Raw genomic sequence first — 17,359 nt, forward strand, 5'->3', positions numbered from 1 at the left:
GCTTTGAATGTAATTTATGCATATCTCAGTTCTGACTTTAAGGAACACAGGACCGTTAAGGTAAGTATTCAATGGGAAAATTTGCCAAGCAATGAAGTATGCTTGGCTGGGGAGAGTGAGAGGAGACAGTTGTACTGGAAAATGATGGTGAAAGCTGCTACAGAGATTGAGAACAAAGTTTGGAGCTTCCTAGAGATCAGGGAAAAGGGGAAATAAGGTGAGGTCACAGAAGGGAGGCAAGCCATTGAACAGAGAGAGGACTTTGGTCATGTTACCCACCCCGTGCACCATCTCTTGGGAGGGCGTATTTATTGTTGGTGTCTCATAAGAGGGTCCATGAATAGCAAGGACAAGGTCCTCAAACAGGTTTTACTGAAGGGGCCTGCTCAGGGGCTGTGTGGGGGCCTCTGGATGGGAAGGGTGGGTGAATGATTCCTGCTTCTTGTCAAATTCTGTCCAGGAGGTGCCCATGAAGATGGGCACAAGTCCCGCCCGCTTGTCCTGACCTACGTGCGGCCTGGTGGCCCTGCTGACAGGTGAGCTGAGGCAGAAGAAATCCACACACTGCACTGACCTGCCCCAACTCCCCTGCAAAGAGCGTGGAGCGGAGTCACCATGCCTGTTCCCCAGATGAAGAGACTGAGGCCCTGAGGGAGCACTCCCTGCCTAGTGTGATTCAGGGAGTTGCTGGTGGAGCCGGGATGTAACCCCAAATGAAGGAAACCTCAACCCCTTTCTTCCCCAACATCCTGCTGTCTCAGGGGCTGGGGTGTTTGGAGAGGGGCAGCCTTGGTGTCGTTCTTCCCTTTCCTGCTCCTTAGTTTTCCCGTCTATGGAATGGTCCCTAAGAGTTGCTATGAGAGATTTGGAGGCACGCTGATTGGTCACTGCTGTAGCTGTCTGTGACTCAGTCTCCTGGGTCCTGGCTGATCGACCCAGCTCGGCCCCGCCTGGGCCCAGCCCGGAAGGACCAGGAGGAGAGAATATGGGGAAAGAACATGTCCAGTTCCCAGTCCCTGATCCCCTGGCCTCCCCAGTGGGAGATTCCTGGTCATTTTAAGAGAAACCTGGAACGGCCTTGTCAGAAATCTAAATCTGTCCTTGGGACAGGGCCCTGTGATGAGCTATTCATAGAACCCCCCAGAATAGCTTTGGCCACCTGTTGGGAGAGGCGTTCCAGGCTGGGGATGTGACCCAAACTGAGGTGAACGCTGCTAGGACCCCTCCCCTGGCCCCTGCTGAGTTATTTCCCAGGCGCGGGTTGTCATCAGGCCAGAATCACTGCTGAGAAACCAGGATGAGGGTGGAGCAATGGGAAGGGACCCGGATGGCTCAGACTAGCCCCCAATGCTGTGTGGCATGGGCACAGCTCACACCCTCTCTGGGCCCTTGTGCTCTCATTTGCCCCTGATGCAAGAGCTGGGGGCAGCACTTGAAGGGCACCCCCAGCTCAGACATTTCAGGGTTCTGCACTGAGTCTGTGAATTACTACACACCCAGAGGAGTGGCAGGCGGCAGAGGCGCCCCATCCTGTCTTCATCCCCCCTTGCTTTATGCAGCTCCCCACCCCTGGGGTGGCTCATTCCTTCACTCACTCATGTGCCCCTTCACCCGTCCCCTCCTCTCCTTCCTCCTCCACCCACTCTCTGCTTCCTTCATCCTCCACGCTCCCCTTCCCAGCACCCTCCCAGACAGGCTGTGCCCAGTGCTGCTGCTGGGCCAGGCTGGTGACCGGCCCTTCCCTGCAGGGAGGGCTCCCTGAAGGTGGGCGACAGGCTGCTCAGCGTCGATGGAATCCCGCTGCACGGGGCCAGCCATGCCACCGCCCTGGCCACCCTGCGGCAGTGCAGCCACGAGGCACTCTTTCAGGTGGAGTATGATGTGGCCACCCCTGGTGAGTTGGGGGCCTGAGTGTATGGGTTGAGGCAGAAGGAGGCCCGGGATGGGGGGAGGCGGCAGTGGCCATGGATCTTTACCACTGCAAAGGCTGCATGACCTTGGGACAGTCACAGCCTCTCTGGGCAATAAATAGTATGTGCTAGGCATCAGTTGATGCGCTGGGGATGCAGTCTAGAACAACGGAATTGAGGTCTCTGTTCTCACGGAGCTGGCATTCTGGTGGGGAGAGGACAGTATCCAGAACAGAGAAGATATGGTGTATGTCAGTTGGCAATAAGTGCTGCGGAAAAAAGAGAAGAGGCAGGGGAGAGAGATGGGACAGGCTGGGGGATGGTCTCTAACTAGGGGAATGAGGTAATGGGTGAGGCAGGGAATGTCCAGGTACAGCATTCCGGGAGGGTAGAACAGTAAGTGCAAAGGCCCTGAGGCAGGAGCATGACCGGCATGGTTGGTCACAGTGAGGAGGCTGCCGTGGTTGGCACAGGTGAGTGAAAGGAGGTGAGGGCAGAGCGGGGTGGGGTGGAAGCTGGGAGGCCATAGGAAGCGGCAGCAGCTGTCCAAGCGAGAGCTAACGGACTGAACCAGGCTGGTGGCTAAGGAGGGAGAAGACGTGGGATTCAGGAATATGATGATGGTGCAGCTGGCCTGATCTGCTGAGATTTGGACATGGGAGGTGGGGGCGAGGGCAGGAACTAAGGGTGTGGCCAAAGTTTCAATTTCCAGCCACTGGGTGTGTTAATGGAGGTGCCATTTTCTGAGATGGGGATGGATTGTAGTGAACATTACAGTTTAGTGCTGGTGTACCGCAGGCTCTTAATAAACTCAGGCAAATTCATATCACCCAACAAAGCCCTGGGATCACAGCCCCTCAGACCTGAGCTCCTACCCCTCCTCCACTGCTATCTTGTCTGTCAAATTGATATAACACTTGGTAGAAGATAAAAGAACAAAGAAAAAAAGAATTAAAAAATTATGTTAATCAAATGAGTTTAACAGTTTCTTCCAGGCACAAGGGTTAAATCAAGATAGTAGAGTGAGGCTGGGGAGGAAAGTGCTCGATATTTGCGTTTCAGACTTTTTTTCTCCGTCATGCCAGACACGGTGGCTAATGCTTCAGGACCCTTGATGGTGGAAATAGTCAAGACACCAGGGTCTGCCCTGGGGATCTCGCTCACCACCACCTCCCTCCGGAACAAGTCGGTCATCACCATTGACCGCATCAAGCCAGCCAGCGTGGTGGACAGGTAAGGCACACCTTGGGTACTGCCACCATGGAGGTATGTACAGGGGAGAGGCGGCCCAGAACTTTGTCTGGCCTGGACCAGCCTCCACCTTTGCTCCCCTGCCCGACCAGGAGCGGAGCCCTGCACCCTGGAGACCACATCCTGTCCATCGATGGCACCAGCACGGAACACTGCTCGCTGCTCGAGGCCACCAAGCTCCTGGCCAGCGTGTCGGAGAAGGTGCGGCTGGAGATCCTGCCTGTGCCCCAGAGTCAGCGGCCACTGAGGCCCTCAGAGGCAGGTGGGTCCCCTCAGCAGATCTCAGGGCCCAAACCTGGGCAGTCATGAGGCCTGAGAGGCCCGGGACCAGAGCCCTGGGCAGGCTGGGAGGAGTGGGCTAAAATGTACCAGGACAAATCTTCATTTGCACAGGGAAGCTCAAAACTATCAAGAGCAGCCACTGAGGGTAGGAAGGTGGGGCAGAGAAACAACTTAAAGGTTTGAATTGAGCCTGCTGGCATAGATGCTCCCAAAGCTGGTTTCATTACAGGTTGCATTAATAGGAGTATAAGGGCTAGAATGAGGGAGGGAACAGTCCTGTGCTCTCTGCTACTCAGAGCTTAGATCCTGGGCTCTTCTCAAGGACCCTCAGCAGGTCCAGAGGAGGCAGCTGGGAAGGTAGAGAGGGCCTGGAGTTTCTCCTGTGAACTGTCAGGGTCTCCCAGCTATGAGCAGGGAGCTGGGTGCTGGGCATTTCCAAGAGCAGAGGAAGTGGCTGGTCTGAGGGTCCAGAGGGCACCGCTGCGGCCAGGGGCAGGGTGGAGGGTGGCCACAGAGGGGCAGCTTTCAGCTCAGAGCAGGAAAGCACCTCCAGCAGACCAAGCCTTGGGCCTTGAGTGCAAGTCCCATCTTTGCTCCCAGCAGCTGGACAAGTGCCTTTCCCTCTCTGGGTCCCAGTTACCTCATCCATAAAAAGGAGGGAGGACTGCTAATGCACAGACATGGGGGAGGCTGAAGGAGATAAAGGACAGGGCACCGCCCAGGCCTATAAATCCTAGCCTTAAGGGCAGAGCTGGAGGGTGAGGAAGGAGTCTGTCCACCCCACCCTTTGCGAACCCCATCTTCTGGAAGAGAACGGAATCCCCCACATCTGATTGGAAGGAAAGTCCTTGGGGAGAGTCCATCTTCATGGTCTCTGCCAGCTTCTGAAGAAGCTGCACTGAACCACAGTCCAGGGGCTGATCAGGGCGACATTAGGGCTTGGAACAGTGTCATTCATTCTTGTACCGTTTATCGAGCATCTGCTGTGTGCCAGGTTTGGTGCTGCGGTCTGCATGCCTCGTTTCTTCCTTGTGACACATCTGTCCTCCCACTTTACAGGGAAAGCTGAGGTAGCATTGCAAAGCTACGCATCTGCTTACAACCCCTTGACTCTCACTAACTGAGCTTCTACTAAATGCCAGGCACTGCTCCAAGCACGTTATATTATTAACTCATTCTAATCCTCCCCATTACCCTAGGAGGTGGCCACTCTCTTTGTCCCATTTTACAGATATAACACTGAGGCACAGACAGGCCAAGTGACTCCTCCAGGTCCCGCAGTTGGTCAGTGACAGAGCTGGGATTTGACCCAGGCAACTGGCTCCAGAGTGGGCCAAACCCTGGGGAGGGGTCTGTGGAGATGTGGCTCAAGGAGACAGAATCAATTGGCTGAGACAGTTGAGTCCTCACCTGTCCATCAGTGCAAGAGGAGAGCTGGCCTGGGGCAGTCTGGGAAGAGGTGTTGTATGGTGGTCAGTTTGGAGGATCAGGTGGAGGAAGCAGAGTCTCCTAGGGGGTCGGGGCGGGGGTGTTCCCTGGGAACTTGGAGCAGAAGTGCAAAGAATTCACAGTGGATAAGGCTGGGAAGGGTTGCAGCCTGGGAACGGGGAGCAGCCTCAGCCCGTGGTGCACTTCAGCCTTGGCCAACCCAGCAGGGAGCCCTGGAGCAAAGGCTGTCCTGGAGAGTCCAGCGTGGGGCAGAAATAGCCAGGCCCTAGTGCCCCTGGCGCTCAGCCACTGGCCGAGGCTGTCTGGGCTGCAGAGCCACTGCATATCCCCAGAGTGCTGCAGCCGGACGCTGTCTGCCAGCTGCGCTCCTCACCAGTTCTTTCTTGGAGAAACTTCATGGGCAGCACTCATAGCTGTAAACCTCTCTGGCTCCAGGGCAGGATGCCTGTGTTCAAATCTCTGCTCCACAACCTCCCAGCAGTGGGCCTCGGCCTGGCCTCCTTTCCCTCTCCTGTCCCTGCCTCTCAGGCTGCCACGTGGCAGCAGCTGCACTCTGAACACAGTACCCAGCACATCGTAGGCGTCTGGGACACGTGAGCAGATTACTAAGGGCCTTGCCTGGCTCAGGGGAAGCGGGAGGATCTTCTGGTTCCTGCTTTCCTGGCTTCATAGTGCCCTCAGCCACTAACACCTGCACCTCTCTTTCCTCTTTCTCCTCTGGCTACAGTGAAAGTGCAGAGGAGTGAGCAGCTGCACCGCTGGGACCCCTGCGTGCCCTCCTGCCACAGCCCCCGGCCCGGCCACTGCAGGATGCCCACCTGGGCCACACCTGCTGGCCAGGACCAAAGCCGATGTAATGTGCCTGCCCTGCTGTAGCCCGGCCAGTCTTGTAGCCTTTCCTAGGGAGGGGTGATGCCTGTTGTCTAAGGGAAGGAAACTCAGACTCAGAGATTAGGGAGCTAGGTGTGTTGATGCACGCCTGTTGTCCCAGCCACTCAAGAGGCTGAGGCCGGAGGATCGCTTCAGCCTGGGAGGTTGAGGCTGCAGTGAGTCAAGATCACACCACTGCACTTCAGCCTGGGTGACAGAGTAAGACCTCAACTAAAAAAAAAAAAAGAAGAGATTAGGTGACCTGCCCCATTGTCATCTAGCATTCCAGTGGTGAGATTGGCCCTTGTCCCTAGTAGCTGAGTTTCACAGGGTCTATGGAAACCCTACAGTCTTTGAGGCCCAGAGAGGAAAGAGATTTGCCTGAGGTCACACCATGATAACTGATGTGAAGGGGGAAGGCATCCCCATCTCTCCCTGTGGTTGGGTGGCTTCCCAGCACCCACTGTGTGGCGGGGTGGAGAGCCTCGGCTGGGGTTCACAGGGCTGTGCTCTCATCTCCCCAGCCTTGTCTTCAACTCCCTTTTCCTCGCCGACCTTGAACCACGCCTTTTCCTGCAACAACCCCAGCACCCTTCCCCGTGGATCCCAGCCCATGAGTCCTCGAACTACAATGGGGCGGAGAAGGCAGCGAAGAAGGGAACACAAGAGCTCGTGTAAGCCGTGGTCTCTTCCCTCCTCCTTGGGCTGCCTGTATGTCTGACAGTGAGGCTTGCCAAAGGGTGTATGTCGGGGCGAGGGGAGGTATTTTGGGCAGAGCTCCAGGTGTATGTGTGGGAATGTCAAATAACATGACTGGAACACCAGGCTGTCATGGATGGCTGGGCAGGTTGTGCACTGCACAAGAGGACCACTGAGGGGTGCCAGTTACTTTGTACACTCTTATTCTTGTATTTTTATTATGAAAAATTCCTAGGACTTGGTGATAAAGTCCTTGAGGAAAGGAAGTCTTTTCAGATTTGCACGAAGATTTCACATTTTTTGCCATTCGGTCCTGATTCATTTGTGGATAAAGTCTCAGTGCTGCATTACTATGTCCTTACCACCTTGCTGCCATTTGTTAATTTCCCCTAAGAGAAAGACATGGCCTGAGACTGGCTGTCCAGAATGTAATAATTTCCAGTCTTACTTCTCTGCTTATTTATTATTCAAAATTTCCCTTTTGAAATGAAGATATTTACATATTAAGAAAAGTAAATCAATAGAAGACAAATAGTAGTGAATGATAAGGCAGGAGCCATGTGGAAGTGGCAAAACACAATAATGCCTAAAATTTCAAAACCCTTCTTGGGAAGAGTCTTTCCTTTGTTGATGCACAAAGGGTTCTCAGCCTCCTGCCACATGAGCTGCAGAGGCCTCCAGAAAGGACAGAAGATCAAACTTGGCCCTTTGAGATAGAACCAGATGAAAGAAGAGATGAGTACAGGTCACCTGATGTCTGAAAAAAGCTAAATATGGTTCTATACTTCCTGGCAGCCAAGGGGAAATGGGAAAGAGATTTCAGAATCAGATCAGAGATAAAATATACCTCTACTAACCATCTTTCCTGGCCACGAAAGTGAGGAATATGTAGGTGAAAAGATGCAGAAGTGCTGCTCGTAGGCGGGGGATGTGGAGACTGGAGGCTCTTGTGACTCTTCTACCTGTCTCCTTCCTAGGATGTGTAACTAAGAAAGTATTATTATTATTGCTATTGATAATAATTTATTAATTAATTCAACCAAAAAATTTGACCTCTTACGTACCATTTTTATCATTGGGGATACAGTAGTGAAAAGGAAAAAACAGGCCGGGCATGGTGGCTCACGCCTGTAATCCCCACACTTTGGGAGGCCGAGGTGGGCAGATCACTTGAGGCCAGGAGTTCGAGACAAGCCTGACCAACATGGCGAAACTCCATCTCTACCAAAAATACAACAAATTAGCCGGGTATGGTGGTGCACGCCTGTAATCCCAGCTACTCTGGAGGTGGGAAAATCACTTGAACCTGGGAGGTAGAGGTTGCAGTGAGCCGAGATGGTGCTGCTGGTGAGCCACCCTGGGCAACACAGTGAGACCTTGTTTTAAAATAAATAAATAAGTACATATAAAAACACAATATACCTAAAAACATAACATGTTACACATTTTGTAATGTATAACATACAGTATAATTTAATAATATATGACAATAATATAATTAGTAATAAAATAAAATACTAAATAAATTTTGTTTAATAAATAATAAATTACTTCCAAGATTCATATTAATGATGCAAATATATTTCACATATGGAAAGTAAAACAATATTTATTAAATAACGTTATGCATCAAATAGTTAAAGATAGAGTTGCCATGTCACCCAGCAATTCTACTCCTAGGTATATGCCCAAAAGAAATGAAACACGTGTCATCTCCATCTAAAAATTTATACATGAATGTTCATAGTAGCATTATTCCCTGTAGCCAAATGCTGGAAGGAATGCAGTATCCACCAATGGATGAATGGATAAACAAAATGTGGTATATCCATACAATGGAATATTATTCAGCCACAAAAAGGAATGCAATTCTGATACCTGCAAAGCATGGATGAACATGAAAACATTATGCCAAGTGAAAGCAACCAGTCACAAAGGCCACGTGGTGCATGATTCTGTTTATATAAAGTGCCCAGAACAGGCAAATCCAGAGATGAAAGTAGATTCGTGGTTGCCTAGGGCTAGGGGACATAGGAAGATCTTCGGTGATGGCTGAAGGGAACAGGGTTTCTTTTGGAGTTGATGAAATGCTCTCAAATGCGTTGTGGTGATGTTTGCATAACCGTGAATACACTAAAAACCATTGAATTGTACACATTAAATAGGTGACTACTGTGGTATGTAAATTATATCTCAATAAAGCTCTTACCAAAAAGCAGAGTGACATAATATAATAGATACTACAGTAGATCACAGCACAATAATATAATAAAATTACACTACTCCTAGAACCTGTTTTACAGCATGACAGTCAGTCCCAGCCACTATCTTCCCTAGTCCTTGCCGCACCCCACGAGGTGGGAATCACGATCCCATTGTTCAGATGAGGAAGCCAAGGCTCAGAGTGGGCTGTGATCTAGCCTGGTCCCAGATTGAGTCAGGGCTCCCACTTCCTTGCGCTCTGGCTCCAGTGCCTCGGGCCCCGGGATGGGCAGGCCCTGGCAGGAAGACCTTGGTGGGGCGACTCACCTGAATGCTGGGCCCACCTGTCCTACAGTGTCGCTGGCCTCCAGCACAGTGGGGCCGGGCGGGCAGATTGTGCACACAGAGACCACGGAGGTCGTGCTCTGCGGAGACCCCCTCAGCGGCTTTGGCCTCCAGCTCCAGGGCGGCATCTTCGCCACGGAGACCCTGTCCTCCCCACCCCTCGTGTGCTTCATCGAGCCTGACAGCCCGGCTGAGAGGTGAGCCTCCTGCCCCCTCCCTACTGAGCCTGCCACTCTCCAACTGAGAGAAACTGAGTCACAGCACCAAGTCCTCGCTTCACAAGCACATCACTTAACTGTTGCATCAGCCCCAGCACCAGCCCCATTTTACAGATGAGAAAACTGAGGCTCAGAGAAGCTAACTTACTTGCCTAGGATTACGCAGCTTACCCATGGAATCCCAAGGCTTGAACCCCTGTCTGCCTGAAGGCAGAGTCCCCTATATATACGTCTTGTAAGGCTCATGGCATCATTCCCATTGAACAAACAGAGAAACTGAGGTCCAGCAAGGTCTAGCCCTTAGCCAGATTCCTGAGGATACACAGGTGGGCCAGGGCAGAGCTGAGAGTCACCCCAGGCCAGGAGGTGGGGCCCAGGTTCAGTCCTGCCCTGCATGCCATTCTCTCCCAGTGGACCTGTCACGGAGCCTCTTCTCTCTGCCGGGCCCCCTGGGTTCAGGTGTGGGCTGCTGCAGATAGGGGACCGTGTCCTGTCCATCAATGGCATCGCCACCGAGGACGGGACTATGGAGGAAGCCAACCAGCTCCTTCGGGATGCCGCACTGGCCCACAAGGTCGTGCTAGAGGTGGAGTTCGATGTGGCGGGTGAGTGAGTGGCTCGAGCTTCCTCCTCATATTTCAGGGCCCTGCACCCCTCCTTTCTTTATCCTGCCTTGCGGGTGCAAACGCTCCACCCTATCCGCCTCTGTGCTCAGTGCCCTTCTCCCAGAGGCTTTACAGCTTATGGTGGGAAGGGAGGCCTTGGCGTGGGAGGGAGAAGTTTCCACACAAGGCAACTTTTGCAGAGGAGCAGGACCGAGTGGGGATGGGGATGGGGAGCTGAAAATACTCTAAGTTCCTTCTCAGCATGGGTTAGGCAAAGAACCTCGAACAACAGTTTGGGTCAGAATTCTGCTTCTGTGATCTCGACACTGTGTGGCTTTGGACAGAAGAGTCCCTCCACTCTGTCTCCCCATCTCTAAATAGTGGATAGAATCTTTTCACTATAGGGGTGGTACTCGGGTTAGGTGAGACATACACCCAAGAGAAATGAAAACGTGAAAATACCCAGCCACGGCCTGGCACATAGTAGGTGCTCAGGAAATATATGCTAGATTCACACCGGGTTGTTAGGCTGTGGGGAGCTCCCTTCCTGCCCACCACACCAGCTGACAGGCATGAGGCCTGGTTCCAGCCCCGACTCTGGTGGGTCTGACTAGAGCGAGTCAGTTGTTTTAAGCAAATCTGTCAGCTCACTGTGCCTCAGTTTCCTCCTCTGTTGGGAGGAAGCAGGAGGATGGGATTAGGACTGTGACTTTTGGGGTCCCTCCCAGCACAGCCAGAATGGGCATGGGGCTGGGGTTCGTGAGGCTCCTCCTCTGGTCCTCACGCCGGTCTATGTCCATCCACCCCAGAGTCCGTCATCCCAAGCAGTGGCACGTTCCATGTGAAGCTGCCCAAGAAGCGCGGCGTGGAGCTGGGTATCGTCATCAGCTGTGAGTCTGCCCCGCAGCCTGCCCGGGAGCCAGCTCCCCTGCTGGGGAGAAAGAGCTCTCCAAGCTTGGACCAGCACTTCCATGGCGTGACACCCTGCAGGGCCTGAGGAAAAGGCTTGGGGGTGTGGGGAGGCTGGCTTCCGTGGGACCTAGCTGCATGTTCTCAGCAAGACCCCAGCTTCCCAAAGCCTCAGCTTCCCGTTCTGCACCATGGGAGTCCCCTGGCCTCGTGGGTCTCCCGGGGCGCTTGTGAGGGGCCCATGGTGAGAGAACTTTGGAAGGTGACAAATATGCAGGCTGGGTTTGGTTTTCTGCCTACTTCTGTGTTCCCAGAGCCCAGCAAAGGCCTGGAACACAGTAGGTACTTAATTCATGTTTGTCAAAGGAATGAAAATGAGGAGTGCAGAAGAAAAACATAGAATGGGTGAGCATGGGAAAGCCCTCCCGTGGCTCCCAACTTATTCTGAGTAAAAGCTGAAGGCCTCGGGCCCCAGTGAGGCCCTCTGTGCTCTGGACCCCATGACCTCTGACCTCATCTCCTGACTCTCCCCAACTCAAGCCCTCCAGCCGCAGCCAGCCTGGCTGCTTCCTGCCATACCTGCCCCTTCCTGCCTCTCGGCCTTTGCATCTGAGACTGTTCCTCTGGCCTCTTCCCTACCTCCTTGAGGTCTTTGCTCAAATGTCACTTGACAAGGCCTTCCCCGACCACCTGACTGAACATTTACCGCCCTCGACACAGGCCCGTTTCTCAGGTTTCTCCGCAGCTCACTTCATCAACATTTAAATGTTGTTGATTGTGACCACCACTGGAGTGCCAGCTCCAGGAGGGCAGGGAGAGACTGCTGTCTGTTTTGTTCACTTCTGTGTCCCCTCCCCGAGCACACAATAGAGCCTGGGTGCTGGCCCTGAGCCCGGTGCTGGGAACAGGCACCAAGCGGACAGCCCCTCTCCACAAAGAGCTCGCAGTTTGCTGGGGGATGGGCAGAGCAGGAGGAAAGAAGAACTGGCATTGGAAGGGCCATGCCAGATCTTGTGCCTGCATTATCTGGTTTACTCTCACCACATCCCCATGAGGTCTGCAGTGCCACCCCCATTTTACGGGGGGAAACTGAGGCACAGGGAAGTGAGCTGATTTGCTCACAGTCACCTAGCCAGGAAGCAGTGGGATCAGAATGTGAGTAGGACCAGTGACTCCGAGTCCACACTCAGACCCCTGGGCCTCGCCACCCCACCCCAGGCTGAGGCCACCAAGGTCAGATTCACGGCCTCTTTTCCTCCAGCGGCTAGCAGGAAGCGAGGGGAGCCCCTGATCATCTCCGACATCAAGAAAGGCAGTGTGGCACACAGGTAGGGGCCCTGGGGCACAGGAGGGGAAGTAGCCACCAGCGGTGAGTATAGCACCTGCATGAACCAAGCTCCTTCCATCCCCTCTCCCTGCTACTCATGCAGGACGGGCACCCTGGAGCCAGGCGACAAGCTGCTGGCCATCGACAATATCCGCCTGGACAACTGCCCCATGGAGGACGCTGTGCAAATCCTGCGGCAGTGCGAGGACCTGGTGAAGCTGAAGATCCGGAAGGACGAGGACAACTCTGGTATGGCCCTCACACTGCCCTCCTACTTCCAGAGGCCCACCCTTTGACCAGTGGGCTCTCAGCTTGCAATTCAGGGCTCCCTCTGGCCAAGGAAGGGAGGGTGGTGGGTGCTGCTGAAGGCTGGCTGGAATTTTGAACTAATGAAGGAGAGGGCAACACCACAGACTTCTCACTGTCCCTGGCGTCTGGGGCCCTCCAGAGCCTCTGTGAGATGGACAGGAGTTTGAGACACTCCTGTAGCCTCCATGTCTAGCACCAAGCCTGGCAGAGGAGACCTACTGGGTGCAGCTGGTGGACAGATGAGTAGGTAGGGCAAGGGAAGAGCAAGGCTGCCCTTTTGAGTGGCAGGCTATGAGTGGATAAGCAAGGACTACAGACTCAAGCCCCACTGAAGCCAGATAGTGATACAAATGAGTGAGAAAAGCTGTATGGTTTGGAGTGGCAAAAGGGGTGGGTGAGGACTGTGCCAACTGGAAAGCGAATCCCTGATTCAAAGGGGCAGTCTTCAAGTCACCAACTCTGACTCTGTGAAAGAAGGTTACTGCAGGAGGTAGATTTCTTTTCTTTATGTAAAGAAAAGTTGGGCCAGGTGCAATGGCTCATACCTGTACACCCCTCGCTTTGGGAGGCCAAGGTGGGTGGATCACTTAAGCCCAGGAGTTTCCGACCAACCTGGGCAACATGGCAAAACCCCATCTCTACAAAAAATACAAATATTAGCTGGGTGATGCATGCCTGTAGTCCCAGATACTTGGGAGGCTGAGGTGGGAGGATCACTTGAACCCTGGAAGCAGAGGTACAGCAGTAAACTGAGATCACGTCACTGCACTCCAGCCTGGGCAGCACAGCAAGACTCTGTCTCAAAAAAAAAAAAAAAAAAAGATGATCGGGGTTCCCTTCGCTTCCTGCTGGCTGCTGGAGGAAAAGAGGCCAGTTTCTTGGCATCAATGTTGTCATTCTTGTGAGTGAGGTGTGATGTTTCTTTTCTTTACTGGTATTTGGGCAGAAGATGGCCTCAGGGTCCCCAGGTTGTGCTACATGAGATCAGAGCATGAGTGACTGGGTGAATGAATGAATAACTAAGTATGAGTGAGTGAGGCCAAGGCTTTAGGGAGCTGGGGTACCCCCAGCTCCTGGTCCTGCCCCTCGGGGGCCTCCTCCTCATGGGTCCCTGTGCTTACAGACGAGCTGGAGACCACGGGTGCTGTCAGCTACACAGTGGAGCTGAAGCGCTATGGGGGCCCCTTGGGCATCACCATTTCGGGCACGGAAGAACCTTTTGACCCCATTGTCATCTCAGGCCTCACCAAGCGTGGCCTGGCTGAGAGGTGAGCTGGGGCTCTGTGGGGACACATGGTGAGCTCAGGGAACACAGGAAGCAAGAGCTGGGGCTGTGGCAAAGCCAAGCAAGATTCTGACCTCTGTTCCAACATTGACACTGTGGGTGACATCGGGCCAGTCGAGACTCAGGTCTGCATTTGTAAAATGAGTGTCAGCCCCTGCCTGCCAGGGCAGAGGCCTACACCCCGGCAGACCTCCTGGCCCCAGGTAAGCACTGGGCCGAGGTGTGTGCATCTTCCTGCTCCCTCCCTACCTGTGTCTGGAAGGTCAGCCCTGCAAGGCTAGTTGGAGCGCCTGCTGTGTGTGGAATAGGATGGGGCAGTACCCCAGTACCCTGGTCCCAGCACTGCCTAGGGCTTTCCTGAGGCATTGGGGGACTGTCCCTGCTGCCCCTAGACTCTGAAACTGTGGCAGCTGAGGGAGCTGTAAGAATGGAGCCCTGTCCCAAGGTGAGGTGGAGGTCAGAGATGGAACCCGACCCCCAGTGTGGGTGAGATCGAGCCTTCTCCCCCTAGCTGGGCAAGGATGAATCCGGCAGGCAAGGAAGCGATGAGCTCCCAGCACAGCGACAAGCGGGCTGTAAAAGGAGAGCCTGGTGGGGTTGCAGGGGCAGGAGGCGTCCCAGAGGAGGGCACCGCGCAGGAGGGGCAGTGGCTCGCTGGGTGGGGAGAGGATGGGAGGGATTCTGGGGCTTGGACCCTGCTCCTGGAGCACCCCCTGCTGGACACCTGGCAGACTGCAGAGGTCGGTGTGGGACCCTTCTGACCCCAATGTCTTCATCAATTCCAGCATGTGCTGGCACTTACTGTGTGCCTGGCCCCTCTGTCCTGGATGCTGGGGCTGTACAGACAACCCTCCTGCCTTCGCCGGGCTGATGTAGCTCAGTGCTGTCCAACTGCAATATAATTTGAACCACAAATTTAATCAGACACTTTCTAGTAGCCACATTTGCAAAGCAAAAAGAAATGAAATTCATCTTAAATATATGTTTAGTTTAACATGTAATCAACATAAAAACCATTAAGAACATGTTTTATATTCTTTTTAATGTTACATCTTCCATGTCTGGTGTGAATCTTCTGCTTTCAGCACATCTCAATTAGGGCAGTCATATTTGAGGAACTCAGCAGCCACCTGTGGCTGGTGGCTCCCATACTGGACACCACAGCTCTGGTCCCCTCCCTGAACCCACCATTCCCTGTCTCACTTACTGCCCTCATCCCCGGGGAAGTGCAGGGCAATGCCCACGCATGACTCTCCAGGAACTCCCGTCTGGGGTGACATCTACAGCCCCAGGGGTTCAAGATCCCCAACCTAGTCCTCTGCCTCCTTTTCCTCTACCTGGCTCAGGTCACTCTGAGCGCCTGCTACAGCTTCTTCCCTGCTCAGCGCTGGCTGCTCCTCAGAATCACCTTCCTGCCCCACCCCCACAGGTACTATTTAATTGGTCAGATGTGGGGCCCAGGCACCTGCATTTTCAAAAAGCTCCTCAGGTCATTGTAATGGGTGTCCAGGTAGAAAACCACTGGGCCACAGCAGTGCTGCTGCCTGGCCTCGCCAGCACTTCATGCCCTACTGTGAGGTCTGCTGGGTGCTGGTGATTATGCCCATTCTCCAGGTGGGAAACCTGAGGCCCAGGAAAGGGCAATGGCTACCAAGGGTGTCTGCTGGAGGGAAGTAGGAATCCATTCCATTCATTCACTCTTCAGTTATGATTTGATAATAAAATTAGTATTGCCACCCCCATTTTACAGATGAAGAAACTGAAACTTGGGGGTTTAAGAAACTGGCCCAAGATCACATAGCAAGTATTTGGCAGCTAGTATGTGGGATTCAAACCATTCTCAAAACCTGTGCTGGACACTGGTTCCAGAACCTAATTTTACAGTCAGGTGGGACAATCCCCTCCCAGGTTCTAGATTTTATATCTCTATTAATGTGATCCAAGATCATACTTGCGGCTTTTGTTTTGTTTTTGGCAGCTGGATTTAACTGGGGTCAGCCAGACTTCTGCCTTGTGACTCTCCTGGGTTCCCTGAGGGCAGACCACCACTCTGAGGCCCTGAGTCTCTAACTCCCTTTCTCCGCCCTGCATCCACTCCTCAGGACTGGTGCCATCCACGTGGGGGACCGCATTCTGGCCATCAACAGCGTTAGCCTCAAGGGCCGGCCGCTGAGCGAGGCCATCCACCTCCTGCAGGTGGCTGGAGAGACTGTCACACTGAAGATCAAGAAGCAACTAGACCGTGAGATTCGCTTCATGCCCTGGGAGCCACCCAGCAGGTTTAGGAAGGGCAATCCCTCTGTGCCAGGCTTTGCCTGCACACCCTCACAGAGTCCTCACTGCAGCCCTGTGGAGGCGGGCCTGCGACGGCAAAGGAGATAAGACTCAGAGAGGGGAGTGATGAGCCCAAGGCCACACAGCTGGCGTGGGGCAGAATCTGGGTCCGAGCCCTGTTCTTCATTACTTCCTGTCTCTTAAGGTGCTCACGTGTGTATGCTTCATGGCCATAACTCATGCATTCCTCAGTTGCCCCTGAATATGTCCCCATGCCGTGGTAGAAAGGCCACCATAGGCAGTGGAAGGGGCCTGAGCTAATCCAGGCTCCACTGGTGCTCACTGCGTGATCTTCGGCATGCTGCTCAGCTTCCCCGAGCCTCAGTTTTCCCATCTGTGAAACAGGTTTGCTTATTAGTGTGCCACAGCCATATGTCAGCTCAGAAGGGCTTGCTGCCTGTGAGTTTCCAGACCAGGCTGAAATGCAGAAACTGAGGCTCACTGTGAGTGTCTCTGAAGTCAGAAGTGACACCTCCCTCTCCTCCCAGGCCCCCTCATACCCCGCAAGTCGGGCAGCCTCAGTGAGACCAGCGATGCTGATGAGGACCCAGCAGAGGCCCTGAAAGGAGGACTGTCAACAGCCCGCTTCTCACCGGCTGTGCCCAGTGTGGACAGTGCTGTGGAGTCTTGGGACAGCTCGGCCACAGAGGGTGGCTTTGGGGGCCCAGGTAACACCTTGCGGCTCTTGGACAAGTGACATGCTCTCTCTAGGCCACCCCAGCTGCTGGGCCTGTGCAGGACTGTTCCTTTGCCTGTTTCTCCCTCCTGTTCTCCTCTCCTGGCATCCTTTAGGGGCCCTTCCTGAAGGAAGACCTGATTTGGCTCCATAAGCTGCTCTGAGGGCCCCTTGCTTCCGGGAGCATGGGCTGCAGCCCTATCTCTTGATTTAGAACCGTGGGTCCCATGCTGGCTGCTTAGCTTTCCCCATTGTGAAGTTATGGACAAAGTTGGTCTTTCTTCTACTGTTTCCTTCCTAGCCCAATGTCTGGCACACAGTAGGTGCTCAACAATGTTCATTCCGTCCAGTTGAAAATAGGGAAGCCAAAAGCCCCCTCCCACCCCAGCCTACAAGACCTGATGTGGGACAGACACCTCTGGGGCTCCCTCCCCAGCCAATGCATGTTGAGACCCGGAGGTGGCCTCAGGGAGGCGTCTGAGTCTGGTGGGTGACCAGCTGGCCTCAATGACCCAGAGCCACTGGAACTCCCCATGGTCCAACTCAGAGGACTAGGGGGTGGGGGGGTGTTGTGAGGCCTCTACGGGCCGTAGGTGGCTGCCAGCCCATTCTTGCCTGTGGACACCTGCCCTCCCTGGGCCTCAGCTTCCCCATCTCCAGCTCTCTGTCAGCATCTCTCAGCTCACTC

At 53.9% G+C, this 17,359-nt stretch overlaps 1 protein-coding gene across 4 annotated transcripts in view; it reads left to right on the forward strand.

The window, feature by feature from the left end:
- The window catches only part of GRIP2 (glutamate receptor interacting protein 2), a 114,794-nt gene that overhangs the window by 80,164 nt on the left and 17,271 nt on the right, over window positions 1-17,359 (forward strand). For 3 of the 4 annotated variants that reach the window (XM_007985320.3, XM_007985315.3, XM_007985316.3), the window contains exons 6-19: window positions 461-536; window positions 1,749-1,894; window positions 2,996-3,143; window positions 3,254-3,423; window positions 5,620-5,745; window positions 6,287-6,436; window positions 9,019-9,205; window positions 9,686-9,831; window positions 10,641-10,721; window positions 12,002-12,068; window positions 12,171-12,316; window positions 13,500-13,644; window positions 15,764-15,903; window positions 16,484-16,663. In XM_007985320.3, coding sequence (XP_007983511.3) covers window positions 461-536; window positions 1,749-1,894; window positions 2,996-3,143; window positions 3,254-3,423; window positions 5,620-5,745; window positions 6,287-6,436; window positions 9,019-9,205; window positions 9,686-9,831; window positions 10,641-10,721; window positions 12,002-12,068; window positions 12,171-12,316; window positions 13,500-13,644; window positions 15,764-15,903; window positions 16,484-16,663 — 1,908 coding nt within the window. The remainder of the gene's footprint in view (window positions 1-460; window positions 537-1,748; window positions 1,895-2,995; window positions 3,144-3,253; window positions 3,424-5,619; window positions 5,746-6,286; window positions 6,437-9,018; window positions 9,206-9,685; window positions 9,832-10,640; window positions 10,722-12,001; window positions 12,069-12,170; window positions 12,317-13,499; window positions 13,645-15,763; window positions 15,904-16,483; window positions 16,664-17,359) is intronic. The other variant, XM_073009828.1, reaches the window with a different exon arrangement.

The sequence above is a fragment of the Chlorocebus sabaeus genome, chromosome 22 (assembly GCF_047675955.1).
Source record: "Chlorocebus sabaeus isolate Y175 chromosome 22, mChlSab1.0.hap1, whole genome shotgun sequence".
NCBI classification, from domain to species: Eukaryota; Metazoa; Chordata; class Mammalia; order Primates; family Cercopithecidae; genus Chlorocebus; species Chlorocebus sabaeus.